This window comes from Battus philenor, unplaced genomic scaffold (assembly GCF_028537555.1).
Source record: "Battus philenor isolate CCGP_79_NKW_IND1 unplaced genomic scaffold, ilBatPhil1.0.hap1 SCAF_15, whole genome shotgun sequence".
Lineage (NCBI taxonomy): Eukaryota > Metazoa > Arthropoda > Insecta > Lepidoptera > Papilionidae > Battus > Battus philenor.
In genome coordinates this window covers 6,723,176-6,736,610 of record NW_027181677.1, presented here as the reverse complement: position 1 = coordinate 6,736,610, position 13,435 = coordinate 6,723,176, and the positions used below count along the sequence as shown (strand labels likewise).

At 31.7% G+C, this 13,435-nt stretch overlaps 1 protein-coding gene across 6 annotated transcripts in view; it reads right to left on the bottom strand.

Annotated features, from left to right (window-relative positions):
* The window catches only part of RapGAP1 (Rap GTPase activating protein 1), a 162,668-nt gene that overhangs the window by 24,257 nt on the left and 124,976 nt on the right, over window positions 1–13,435 (bottom strand). For all 6 annotated transcript variants that reach the window (XM_068761507.1, XM_068761509.1, XM_068761510.1 and 3 more), the window contains one exon: window positions 4,147–4,339. In XM_068761507.1, the coding sequence (XP_068617608.1) occupies window positions 4,147–4,339 (193 nt within the window). The remainder of the gene's footprint in view (window positions 1–4,146; window positions 4,340–13,435) is intronic.

The following is a 13,435-nucleotide window of genomic DNA, read 5'->3' as shown; positions in this document are numbered from 1 at the left end:
TAGCGTACTTAATGTTGCAAATGGTCGCTTTGGCAGAGAATGAAAAAAATTCTGTGCTAAAATCATAAAGATATAAAAGAAATATTTTAATTAAAATTTTAATTGAAACGACAACGTGATACGTTTGCTCGTTAATACTGATGCCAATAGTCGCAGTAACACCCATTCAATTGCTACACGCAATATAAAATTCATAACTTTTCTCATGTATGGCACAGGCTTGCGTTTTTAGGTCAATAAGAAGTTGCAGTTGGGAGGGAATACCATGTTGCAGCCTGCATTTATATGAACATATATGTCACATTCGCGTGAATATCGCGAACGTTCAGTAACCTATTTCGTTATTAATTCAAAACTCTCTTGCTGCCGTCTCAGGCGTGAGGAATTTTCGTGTCACTGAAACTTGTCCGAGAAAGTTATTCATTATCGATGTTAACTTGAGTTTACACTTCGTTTTTTTAAAACGTTTAGAGTTATGTATATTATTGCTGAGAGATATTTTTGCAATGGAAAAACATTTTATTTTTACTATCTGAAATGCTTTGCAAGTGTGTTAATACTTTTATGTTGTTATTATTGATACATGTGTATCTCAGACAAGGTAACAAAAATTAATAAATGTTTTTAAATACGTACAAAACAATAGTGTGTATATATATATATATATATATATATATATATATATATATATATTTAATATTTCGTTGATAATAGACAGTTGCTATTTCAAATGTTGTAAGAAATGTCAAAGGATTTATGTATTTTTAAATTCTCACTTCTCACTCTTGCCAAAAATAAGACACCCAAAAAGAGTTTTAAATTTAATTTGTCTTATATTTAAAAAGGCCCTAGGGTGGTTACAAAATTGTCTGACCATAATGACTACCCTAATAATTTCAGATTACTCCATAATAACTATTTTTAACAATGAAGACTTACTAAGTGTTTATGCCGATATATACCATATGGATGATCTCAACTGGATATAGGTCTTTTATATGAATTTCCAATAGAGTATATACCATACGAGGAGTATGTTTCGATTCTCGCTACGCTAGGCCCGCATGGGTTGGCGGGCACAATTTTTAACAAAATGTGTTCGGGTGATATTCCTGCCCGTCGTCGTTGAATATTTTCCATTTAGTTTGTGGACTATTCTATACACGATAATATGAGATTTTATGTCTAGAAATTATTTGTATTCATCATTTTTTTTCCTTACTTTTCAAATCCTCATTACGATTATTGCATTTAAAATCGATTTATAATTCCAATTGATGCCAATTGAAACCAATGCAAATCACATAGCGAAAATGAGGTTAAGTCCTTTGTCCACGTTAGATCACTTCTAATTTGAAACATTGCGTCATTCTAGTCTAGACCGCCTTTTGTCGCGGGAATATTTTTACAGGGCTTTTCAATATCGCTCCTGTGTCCAGCGGGACGGTATTGTTCCGTAAGCTTCCTGTGGTCTCTCATAAAGCGTTCTCGTTTCGTGGGCCTTGTGTGCAAAACTTTCGGATTAACTGAACATGAGTGTCAGTTATTTGAATTGTGATTTCTAGAACGTTCATATGGTAGTTCAAAATAATGTTACACGTTCGTATGTTTTCGAAAATGCTTAGTTTTAATATCGACAAGAATATTTTTCGAATATTTATACAACAATCACAAGCATTGACTTTGACAATCTCTAGAAATATATACCTTACTACATTATTTTTATAGTTTCTCTCATATTATTTAGCACCACGATTTGCTTTATTATTATTATTATTTACTTACAGGATGATTGGATTCCAGTGTAAAAGCTTTAAAGAGAAAAATTTATGGCTCTGAAACCTATGTGTTTAGAGATATCTATATAACATATAACGTAATGATAATATACGAAAAGGGGTTAATAAATTTATATCTTTACTTATTTAAATTATTTATTGCTAAGTATCTTTCGGTGCAAATATTTTACAGTCAGAAGTTACTAACCCATCACATTCTAATAGAAAATTTAAGTTAACTCATTTCAGAAAACTCACTTTATATAGGTTGGTGGCTTTTTATGACTAATGAGCTATAGGTTCACTAATCACCCTGTATATTAAGGTTTTGGATGTTTAATATAACGTTTATAATACCCTCAGTCTTTCGTGATTTTGAGGCACACGACCGAAGGAATGTGATTTTCCGAGATATAACCGCGCTGCCCGCTCCGCGTCTAATTTAATTAATGCTTTAATCAACTAACTAGCACTGAGGCGTGCACTGTTTTTACTTCACTAAGTAAAGAGTCTCCAACAGCAGCGGATCGTAAGATACAAAAGATAAAAAATGTAAAGCAAAAACCAGCCAATGTTTGTACGTTTGCTTGGGATGGACTTCTTGTGACTTGCTCGTTAATTACTTCGTTTTTTTTTTAAATTTTGTCCGAAATTTCATCTTACCACGTCACTTTGAGAAACTTTAATACCATGTATTCGTTACATATAGGTACAAAATTGAACTTTATTTTATTAAATTGTAATTATTTACATTACTGATAAAGTTTATGCTTAACTACAAATATTTATGAATTCGTTACTTTTTTATTTATTTATTGATATTATAGTATTTAGTTACAATTTTTTAATAATGTAGCATTTTTCTTGTACGACATTTTGGAAACATTGGATGTAGTTTTGAATTTTATATGGAATTATCAATATTAAGGTTTTTTAATGTTATATTAACGCGTTACATATAACACGGCAACTGCTGGTGTACTTACGAATAAATAATTCATCAAGTTATATTTAATGTAATGTTATTGCATGCAGTGGTCGTCGTCGTTTCAGCCCACAGACGCCCACTGCAAGGCTGTAAGAGAGGCTTATCCTCCCTCAGAGATATCTATGCGGGGATATACCATAATCGCCACGCTTAACAGGCGGGTTAACGATCGCAATGTGGTAGGTACGCTGTGGACGCTATTGCTTCTCCTTTGGAAAATGTGTTTGTGAGCAGAGACAATCGTATATTTATGCACACAGTGTGAATTATATGAGATGGTATTCGGGGAATCATACCCGCGGCCTACCATCGCAAGTCTCAGTCCTGTACCGCTCGACTATCACGATTCGTTTGTACATTATATGTATTGTTATATTTTATAAATAACTAATACACTCCACAGATGTCATTATGTCTAATTATTAATAATGAATTGAAACTTTTATAAATAAGAGAAAAGTTATTTTAAAATTATCGGGTTTATTGTAATCACTTTTCATAAACAATATTATTACAGTCGCCTAACGCGTGGTACAGCAGTTCTGGTCAGACTAGTTCATTTTGTAGTGCGTAAGTGATAATATTGATGCTTTTCCAACATGAGAAAAAGCGACGAAGATTGGTGCCTCAAACACTCAACGACTGTTTATCAATATTACAATTTTGCAATTTAAAAAAAATAAAGAAGGTAAATTATATGAATTAAATTGTTCTCAAGTTATGATATGACCATGGAAATACATGTATATATATATATATATATATGCATGTATATATATGTATATATATATATAATGCACATGTATTCCCTTGGTCATTTAAATACAACGACATAACAATTGTTAATGTTATAGAAAAGAGTGATGGCATTATACAAATCATTCTTATACCATATCAAATTGCATTAATCTAAGGCAGAAGATTGCGCTTTCACACTTCCTTTCACAGCATTACCTTTACTTTCTCCTTTGCAAATGGTCCACAACAATGATGAAAGTTATGAGATACAATAGTTCGGTTAACAAATCGTTATGGACTATTATGACTGTTTGATATAAATCTTTCTTTAGGTCACATATATTTTTTTCATAAGTTTTACGTTCGTATTGTTGGCTTCATCGTAAAACCATGTCAAAACCTCACCAGCTTTAGCCTATATATAATATAAATACTTTCTATCAATTCCATTTTAAGCATGCAGTATCTCATCGCCGTTGCTGCTTTTATTCGTAGGATTTATTACAACATTACAGGGTTGTCTCCCGTTTGTTCCGTTTGTCCCGTTCAATATTTATTCGTTGAATTAATATTGAAATTTTTAACTCAATTCATAATAATGTAAAAGAAACATTTATTTTACACGATCTGTATAATCCTTACCGGGTTTAGCGAGTGTTTCCTCTAGTAATTTCCTGCTAGCTTGGCAGGCTGCCTCCACTCGTCTTTGGGCTGCAACTGCACCAGGCGAGGGAGGAGGGCCATGAGGAGCTGGGACCCTGCCCTCTGCATATGAATGCCTCTCTACACCAGTGGCGCCTACCGACACCGAGCGACGGTTTTCGGGTCGCGACACCTGTCAACAAATTATTTTTTTTATTATTGTTATTGTCTATGTTGTATGTATCGATAATAAAAGATATATAACATTAAAAAATAAAACGATTTGAACTATGTATGATTTATCACATTTAGGGCAACACACGGACCCTAAATGATATGGCTTTGAAGTGGAGACCACGGAACAGCAAGCGCAGCGTAGAACTTCCACACTTAAACTAAACTGATGACTTTATTAAGACCGTCGAAAACTGCTGGGTGCAGGTTGCTTCCTGCTGTTTTATTGGCAATGTACTGGGGAGGACTATGACTAGCAATATACGTCCTACCACCGAGGTAATGATGATGTAATAATAATAAAATAAATGTATGTCTCAATTAAAGCTTTGATTGCAGTTATAGGCTGACAAAAATACACATAATGATTTTGAAATGTGAAATATTATTATAGTTCTTGCTAGTGATGATGATGACGCAGTATTAACTTTTTTAAATGTTATCGACCTTAAAACAACGTTTATTTAAAAATTGGCAATGAAAGATCTGCACCTTCAACCGACAATATTTTATGGGACACGAGTAATTAAATCCTTTTGAAAACACCTCCCCTTTGAAACGGTGCTACCGCCCAAAGTAATATTTACTGCTTAATTCGCTTAATGAAAATTCCTTATAACTCATATTTTAAAAGACCCTACACTTTACGACGTAGCTCAGGAATATTATTCATGGCCTTGACAGAACTTCTAGCAACTTTATCGCTTAGGCTTAACTTGAAATACTAGAATAAATACTTAAGACGATTAAGCTGTCTGTCTAGATGTGAACGTACACTTGTATCCTAAAACCGTTTTTATGTCTTTGAATGTTTGTCGGAGTGCATTCACGAAAAATAATTATAAAATAAACTCTATATTAAGAATTACTTGCATACTAGTTCTTCATTAAAGGTAGCATAATCGAATTTTCATTCTGTGATGGTTTGCATGAGTACTCCAAAAATCTTAAATCTTATGTTCAACTCGGTCTTTCAGATCATTAAAGTCATTGTTTAAAAAATTAGAGCTGAATTAGCACTTCCGTTTTGTACTTCTTAATTCTCTTTCTATGGTTCATTTACCACACAGAATGTAGAACGTTGCTTATCCGTGAAATTGATGAAATTGATACCAGAAAATCGACCGCCCCATAAATCTACGGCACAGTCGTAAACACCATCAAAAGTTTAAAATTGGAAGCCGACGGAAGCATTAGTCGAGCCGTTGACAGCAACTCGAAACAAGTAGCGTGGAAAACGCTCGAGTTTTCACTTTGATCAAATTAATGTGACGTCACGGATTCTATATTATTATGCGTATATCACACATAACCACGAAGGTTACAGTTGTGTACGATTTATACATAAATACGAAAAGGAAGTGCGTAATAGTTAAAAGATTTATTACAATATTTAAAGCATAATAATATTGTTATAACCTACTTCAAACATTTTCAACATGATATCAAAGATTTAACGAAGCAGTTTTAATTTAAAAAAATAAATCAAAAAAATTTGAAACGCGCAATCTGAGAATCGTTGATAATAATAATATATAATAACGAAAAAAAACTTTAAGGTAATTGATAAAATTTTAATGTTTTCGCAATAAAAACATCGCAGGTTTGTTTCGTTGAAATTAAAATATAATGACATGCAGAAGGTTGTCGAGTAACAGTTACAAATTAAGAGTTCTTTTGATGATCTGCGGAAGTATGGTACGGTTTTTAAAATTAAAGTTTTACGAACTGTGTCTTATATATTTATTCCGAAGACTGGGTTTTATGCCTTTTATGTTTTTTTGACTATGGTTAGTGTTAAAACTTTCTTTCTTAGCATGTTAAGGTACTAGTGATGTACTTCGTGCTATTACTGTGCACAACATGACACCGTGGATCTCCTAGATGTATTCTATTAACCAGACCTTTAATCTATTTATAAAATACCAATAAAAATACATAAAATGCATATAGACAATTACATAAACGTTGGCACTAAATTATGACATGTATAAACATAACATGACTATTATTTCTAGAGAATAATGATCAGATATATAAGAATTTGTTATCGGATAATCGTTAATGATGGTAAAGAAAATGGAATATACCACCAATCGAAATATTTGCATGATCATTTCTACGGTCATTTTTTCAATTACACACAGGCATTACGTAATAATGCGAATAGAAAACGTGCGTCATTTCAAAACGGCGAAGAAAAAATTAAGTAAAAACGGACAAACACAATTACCCCAATTATTAACTGAACACGCTATGTAATTACTCGGATTTTTCGTATCAAATGTCCATATTTGTGAGGCTTCTCGCAGTTCACGATGCACTAATCCTTGTACCGACGCTTTGGCAGTTTAAATAAGTTGAGTCTGTATATATCGTATAAGCAAAAAAAAATACGTACCACAGACATTTGTTTTTTACGTTCTTTAAATTTAAATTATAACTTAATGCTTTATGTATAATTATAAATTAATTTAAAACCTGTGAAAATTTGCATAAGGTTTTGATCACCGGAAAAGTGGATGGATGGCAACTACGAAAGCATCCCTTAGCGCTGGTCCGATTTCACAGTAGCCGAAGCAGTAAACACCGCCGGAGAACGCCACAGATGGCGTAACATAGCGCGCAACAGACTTTTAACAAGGGGTCACGATCCTCTGTGACAAGGATTCAATGCCAGGAGGAGGTATAATTATACAAAAGAAAACGATTTAAATACGACGAATTAAAATTTTTGTTTTATTTAATCGATCAAAAAGTTAGATAAAATGCTAATTAATGAACAAAACTAACTTTAACGTCTCTTAATTTATTCTATCATTTTATTTTAAACAGATCAATTATAAAAGGACCTTAACTGTATGATATCGTTTTGAGTTCTCTGTCTACACTGTGAGATACGAAAGAAACCATCACCTTTTTTCAAGGTAGTAAGAGTTCCTAAATTAATTCAAATGTGTGTACCAATTAATATTTATTTTAAACTAAATCTTGTAGGTTTACCGCTTTCTTTTTTTAGACATATCTTGTCCAGTTCTGTATAATGTCTCAAACAAATTCTAACAGAAATAGTTAAAAATAATAGTCCATTTAATTCAAAGTGATCTCTCGTCTACATCTGGCTTGTGGCTATATTTGGTGGCTATTTCAGTTTTCTTTCTGTTTTAATATCGTATTGACAAACTAAGCTAATCACTTAGATATCTGTATATATTGTGTTTCTCTGTGAAATATGAGCAAAATTTTTGAACGGTAATTTTACCGTTACGTAAATTATGCATTTTAAATGCATGAGATTATGAAAATGATAAAAAGCTTATAATATGGTTTTGTACATTTTAGGGATTTTATAAAATTGCGTAACAATAAGAAGCGTTTTTTTATGAAAAGGCATTGTAAATACGTAACTATTTAAGAAATACCGTTTAACAAATGCTTAGAATTATTATTACAAATCAAAACTAATGACGTCACCAATGCATTTAATTTTGTTAATGCAAAATTTTCATTTACTTATTGAAACACTAGATGGCGGGTATCAATGCATACAGATTCCGTAATGCTCACGGGGTTTTGTTTTACAACTTTTTTATTTAGGAATAAAAATTCGTACTAGTGAACTAGCAAAAATTATAACTCACTTTCGTTTATTGATTAAGAATAAAAATAAAAATAAATTTAAGATTTCCTAAAGAGAAAAAAAAACTATGCAGCGTTTAGATTCAATATTTTTACCGTGTTTTTAACGAGTAGTAAACATCAAATTACATTCTCCGCGTTTCCTTCGAAGTCAAAGTACATAGTACTTAGTATTATTCTGTGAGAAATTATTTGAATTTATTCAACTGATTATTACACTTGACTTCATTTTTAAACACCTATATGTATTATTTTTTAACAAGCAGGTGCAAAAACGTGCAACTTCTCTTAAACAAAAAATCTTGTGAACCACCATACTATTGTTATTTAAACCTTGGAAAAATTTACTTTTATAGCACAGCTTCACGATTTTTTTTTACAAAAATCCTACGCCGTACTACCTTTGCCACTTTTACTACGAAACGACATATAGCACGTTTCCTTAGATTAGATATTAGAACTAAGTTACCATGTCCTTAAAGCAGATCGCAGTAATACAGTCTCTTGTAAGAGCTATTTGGTTCCAGAAAATAATTCGTAATTATCAAAATAATTTTACGGCCTAAAATATCAAGCGGCGATGTTCAAATTAAACGTGAAAGCAATATTTGTTGCAGGAAGTGAAGCGTCGCCGCCAACCGATGATTGGTTTGTGATGGAGAGTAAATTGCTTCGATGCGGCCTGCGACGTTCACACTGCTATATCGGACACGGGTTCAAATTTTATTGAAAACTCTCATATATATCGCTGAAAGCCACATGAGATTTTTTGTCAAACGCCGCAGACTATAGTAACGATTTAGGCAGAGGATATTTAAAAGCACTTTCATTTTTATTTTATAAATACTCAAAAAAGAAATTCTCAAAGAAAAAAAAAAAACAAAATACATTCATACAATATACACGAGAGAATTTTAAAAATAACTTTAAAACAAAACACATATGCTACGAAATAAAATTCAAAAGGTGCTCTTTTTTTAATAATAAACCACGTAACATTTATTAACAGAGTAATATAATTCGTATAAACTACACTTGAGAAATATAAATAATAACATAAAACACTTTTGCTTGAAAATATATTTCAAAAGGAAAAATAACTTTTTTATAATAAAGCATGTAATATTTATTTGCAAAGTAATAAAGCGGTGCAGTATGAACGTGCTCTTGCAGTCATTAAAATTGACTGCCGTAAAGGTGAAGTATTTTTAAGAGGAACTACAGCAAGTTATCATTGCAAGCCTACATGTTGTGTAAATTACACAAGACTGTAATTATTTTACACGAGCTTAATTACATTAGGCGTATTTAAATAAACTAAATATCATACATTTAAAGACTTACTTTGTGTTATAAATATTAAATAAAAACCAGTTTTTCTTAGTAATAAATATTTTTTAATCAAGGCTTTTATTAATACTAAAATTAATTAATGCACAAAATTGAATATAAATCAGGACTATTACTTACAAGACAAAACGCATTTTTCAAAGTGAACCATATAAAGCTCTTCTATATGTTCATATTACCTTATTCTGAGTGGTCACAAATGACATGCAAATTCAAATTCGATGCATACAATTTTCATTTGCCAATTATTTTTATATTATTAGTAGTATTATTATTAATAGCTCGGAATGCTAATCTACTGAAAAGAGCCAGCCAGAAATTTAATAGTTGCTCTTTTTAAATAAGAGTAGTTAGATTATAATCTGATGCGATAAGTATATCTTCATCCTTTTTTATTTTAAGTGTTTTATTATTTATTATTTTGTGTTATTTTTATCTAAAAAATCATAAAAATGACAGTAGTAAAGTTTAAAAAAAATATATTTAATGATTTAATAGCAGGAAAACTCGTTGTCAAAAAAAATGGTGTTAACTATGACATAAACACAAAGGTTTCATGTTTTCTACTACACATAGTACTACACAAAGGTTTCATGTTTACTACCACATATAGTACAAATAAAAAGCACGATTTAATCCCTACATATATAAAACATCCTTTATCGTTGAAATGCGCCAAAAAGGTTCCCCTTATTAAACTGTTAATATGCAAGACACAATCGCAGAATCGTTCCGCACGTGTTGGCTGTAAATAAAACCAAGCCTCATTATCTAATTACAAACAACAGATAAGAGATAAGCTCTATTTTACTCGCTTTCCTAACATCGCACTTTTGTAAACCTCATATATTAGCTAAGGTTGCCGACACATTAAAGCTATTCAGAGCGCTATGATGAAAGGGTTATCGGAGAGACGTTAATTTTGTAGACGCATTAATAGAGAAAAAAAATAACTCTTTTATTTAGAAGTTTAACAAATTCTTTCATAATCTGTACAGTTCCAAAGCAAGCGTTTCATAATCTCGTCACAAATTTGTTAAAACATAATTTTTCAAGATGAAACGACTTACGTACATGAGAAATGTAAAATAGCAACTGACATCTGTCAGAAGCCGTCAAGAACCTTTTTAAATTTCGGACGTCCTCTAAACTGGGCCGTTGACGGCGCGACCAAATTAAATTTCGAAATGGAACACGACCATGCAACGCAGATAACGTGTAGCGTCGTTCATAAACAATCGTTACCATAAACCACTAGAAGTTCCTCAAAAGAGGTTTCACTACGTTCATTAGTTAGAGGGAGGGCGTACACATTCTTCTATTGTTCGGCTGCTGACGTAACGATATTGCTGCGCCATTTGCCCGTTTCCGAGATAAAGGTGTACGGATGTCTACAGTTTCTAATACAACATTATTTAAATGTGAAGTACAGCTATTCGAAGAGAATACAGTACAACGGTAACCTCTCGTAAAATTTCATGTTAGTTGAATTCGGTGATCTTGCAAGATAAAGCCACTAGTTCAGTTATAATTTTTGAAATTAATATTACTACAGTGATAACTTCATAATTAAAATAATTATTGCTTTAATTTTTTTTTTACTGCTTTATATAAATATCCAGTAACATATTTTCATTGACCGATTTCGAAGTTTATATTAATGGATACTTCCAAGTAATGGTTAGATTTCAAAAGAAATTTCTTTAACAGATTAAAATGAAGATTATAAACGGTTTGGAAGATAGTGAATTCTGCACCGTATTTACTCAAAAGACTATTTAAAAAAAATAAGGAAAAATGGACGGCATAAGAAAGAAAGGACCCAGAATTACACGAAGAAAATTTGAGACGGCTACGTTCAAAAACATTGTGGAACGCTATGTAGTAATTAAACGGAGCAAATGGAGCCCATTGACACAATTTCAGTGCGAAATGTAAAACCTAAGAAGGAGGTAACATTGAAAAAACAAATAAGAGAGATAAAGGAGTTCTTCCTAGACCCAAGGCCCGTAATTGCGTTTATCGGAGCGCTAAATGAGCGTAGCAATCTTTAATCAGTTTGAGCTCCCTTTTTTAAATTACGTCGCGGTCTTGTTTGTGAAGCCTTCCTTCCTTTACTTTTTTTTAGCAACTGCTTAAGCCGATCCTATATAGGTGCAATAACAAAGCTTATTGGAAATTTGAACACAACCTGCAAAGCTTTCGCCTCTATAATCTCGTATATTACCTAAGCTAAGCAATAAGAAATTAAAACTGTAAAGAATATTCTTTTTTGTTTTTTAAACATCCTAGACTTAAAAAAGGTTTTTTTCTTTTAGCCGATAGACGCCCATTGCAAGTCATAGGCCTCCCCAAAACATCACCACCATGACCGATGATAAGCTGCCTTCATTCAGCGACTTCATTCGACCTTAATTATATCGTCCATCTACCTAAGTAGCTATCTTAAATAACTCAATTAGGATCAATTTCCTAGAAACAAGACTAATGCTTGATTAAAGATTTTTCTTGTTAAACTAAAATTAAAATTTGATTATGAGATTATTTTGGTAGACAACAATGTTCATTAATATTAATTAACATTAAAAGTACACGATAAATACGGTTAATAAAAAAATAAAGACTACATACACAAATGATATTTAGAAAATATAGATTAAAGTTGAACGAACGCTTCAAAATTCACACAACCTACAAATCAAAAGTGCCTATAGATTGTATCTGGGTTCCGATTTAACTCGCAACCATTAATTCAAACATAGATATAACAATAGTACATATATTTCGCCGTATCTGTTATTATAAACAAACAGTATTGTTTTATAACGTCGGCTAATAACAACTTGCCACGAGGAAATACTCTATTGTTTTCGTCACTGGCACAAAAGATGTACGGTACGCTATTCCACTAACCCTTTGAAGATGGTATCTCATTCCCACAAGTTAAACACGTAATTGTATGAATACTTAATTTAAAACGAATTTTGTGAATCTATCTGTTCGCGTGTTTCACTCCCATCTTCCATTTAAGTATTATATTCCAGAGTAAAAAAAAAGTTTTCCCTTCCATAAGGTAACAGTCTTTATTTAAATTAAAACATCATTCTACACTCAAATATTATCTTGTATGTGCGGTTTAATATCTTTTAGTAATAAAAAATGTTGTATTGGAAACTGAACGGTGAATGAATGTAAGAATTATTTAATTACTTAATTATTATTCAAAAACAGCTATGAAATATCAGCTTCGTAATAAAACATGTAATGATGCGAATTTCGATTCAATGCATCAATGGTACATTTATGTTTATTGTCAAACTTAAAGAAAAAAATGCGATTAACATGTACAAAATAATTAAAAAAATCGCAATATCTTTTTGCAAAAGTTTTAATTGGTATTAAGCAAGATCAGAATTATCTAATTTCTTATCACATTACGGTACAGGACAATACGGTTAAGATTAAAATCAAGAGGCAACATAATTTAGTTCACACGCTTTGACATTAACATCATAAGCGTGACGCAAATGCGTGCCGAGTCCGCTGCGACACGATTTAAGCAACTTCTTAGTTTTAATGACTCGTCAACGGTGTGTAGCAGACAATGAGTCGTGATCTATACGGCCGCCGTTTACCTTACAACTGCAAGGTCTCCATAAAAATTATGTTACCTACATACAAGCGCTTGTACTGGATCATTTGTATTCAGAGAGGTTCTGCGCTATGGCGGTAGTCTATATTAGATAACGGCAAAATAAAGATCTCGCCGAGACCGCATTGAATTATTGCTTTGTGCTTTAATTTAACGTGTAAACAAAACCTACTTAACTTTATAGTGATCCCTTTTATAATTAAATAAATAAAATTAATTAAGTAATATATTTTAATTACATATTTTTACTACGTAATATAATATTATTAATAATACATAGTTTTTGAAAACGCAATGTTTGTTGTCAATTTTTATTTATCAATTGGAAACCGTTTAAATTTTACCTTATGTCAAAGTATTTTTTTGATTATCATCATCATATTAGTTGTAGGACATTTACTAATGGGCACAGGC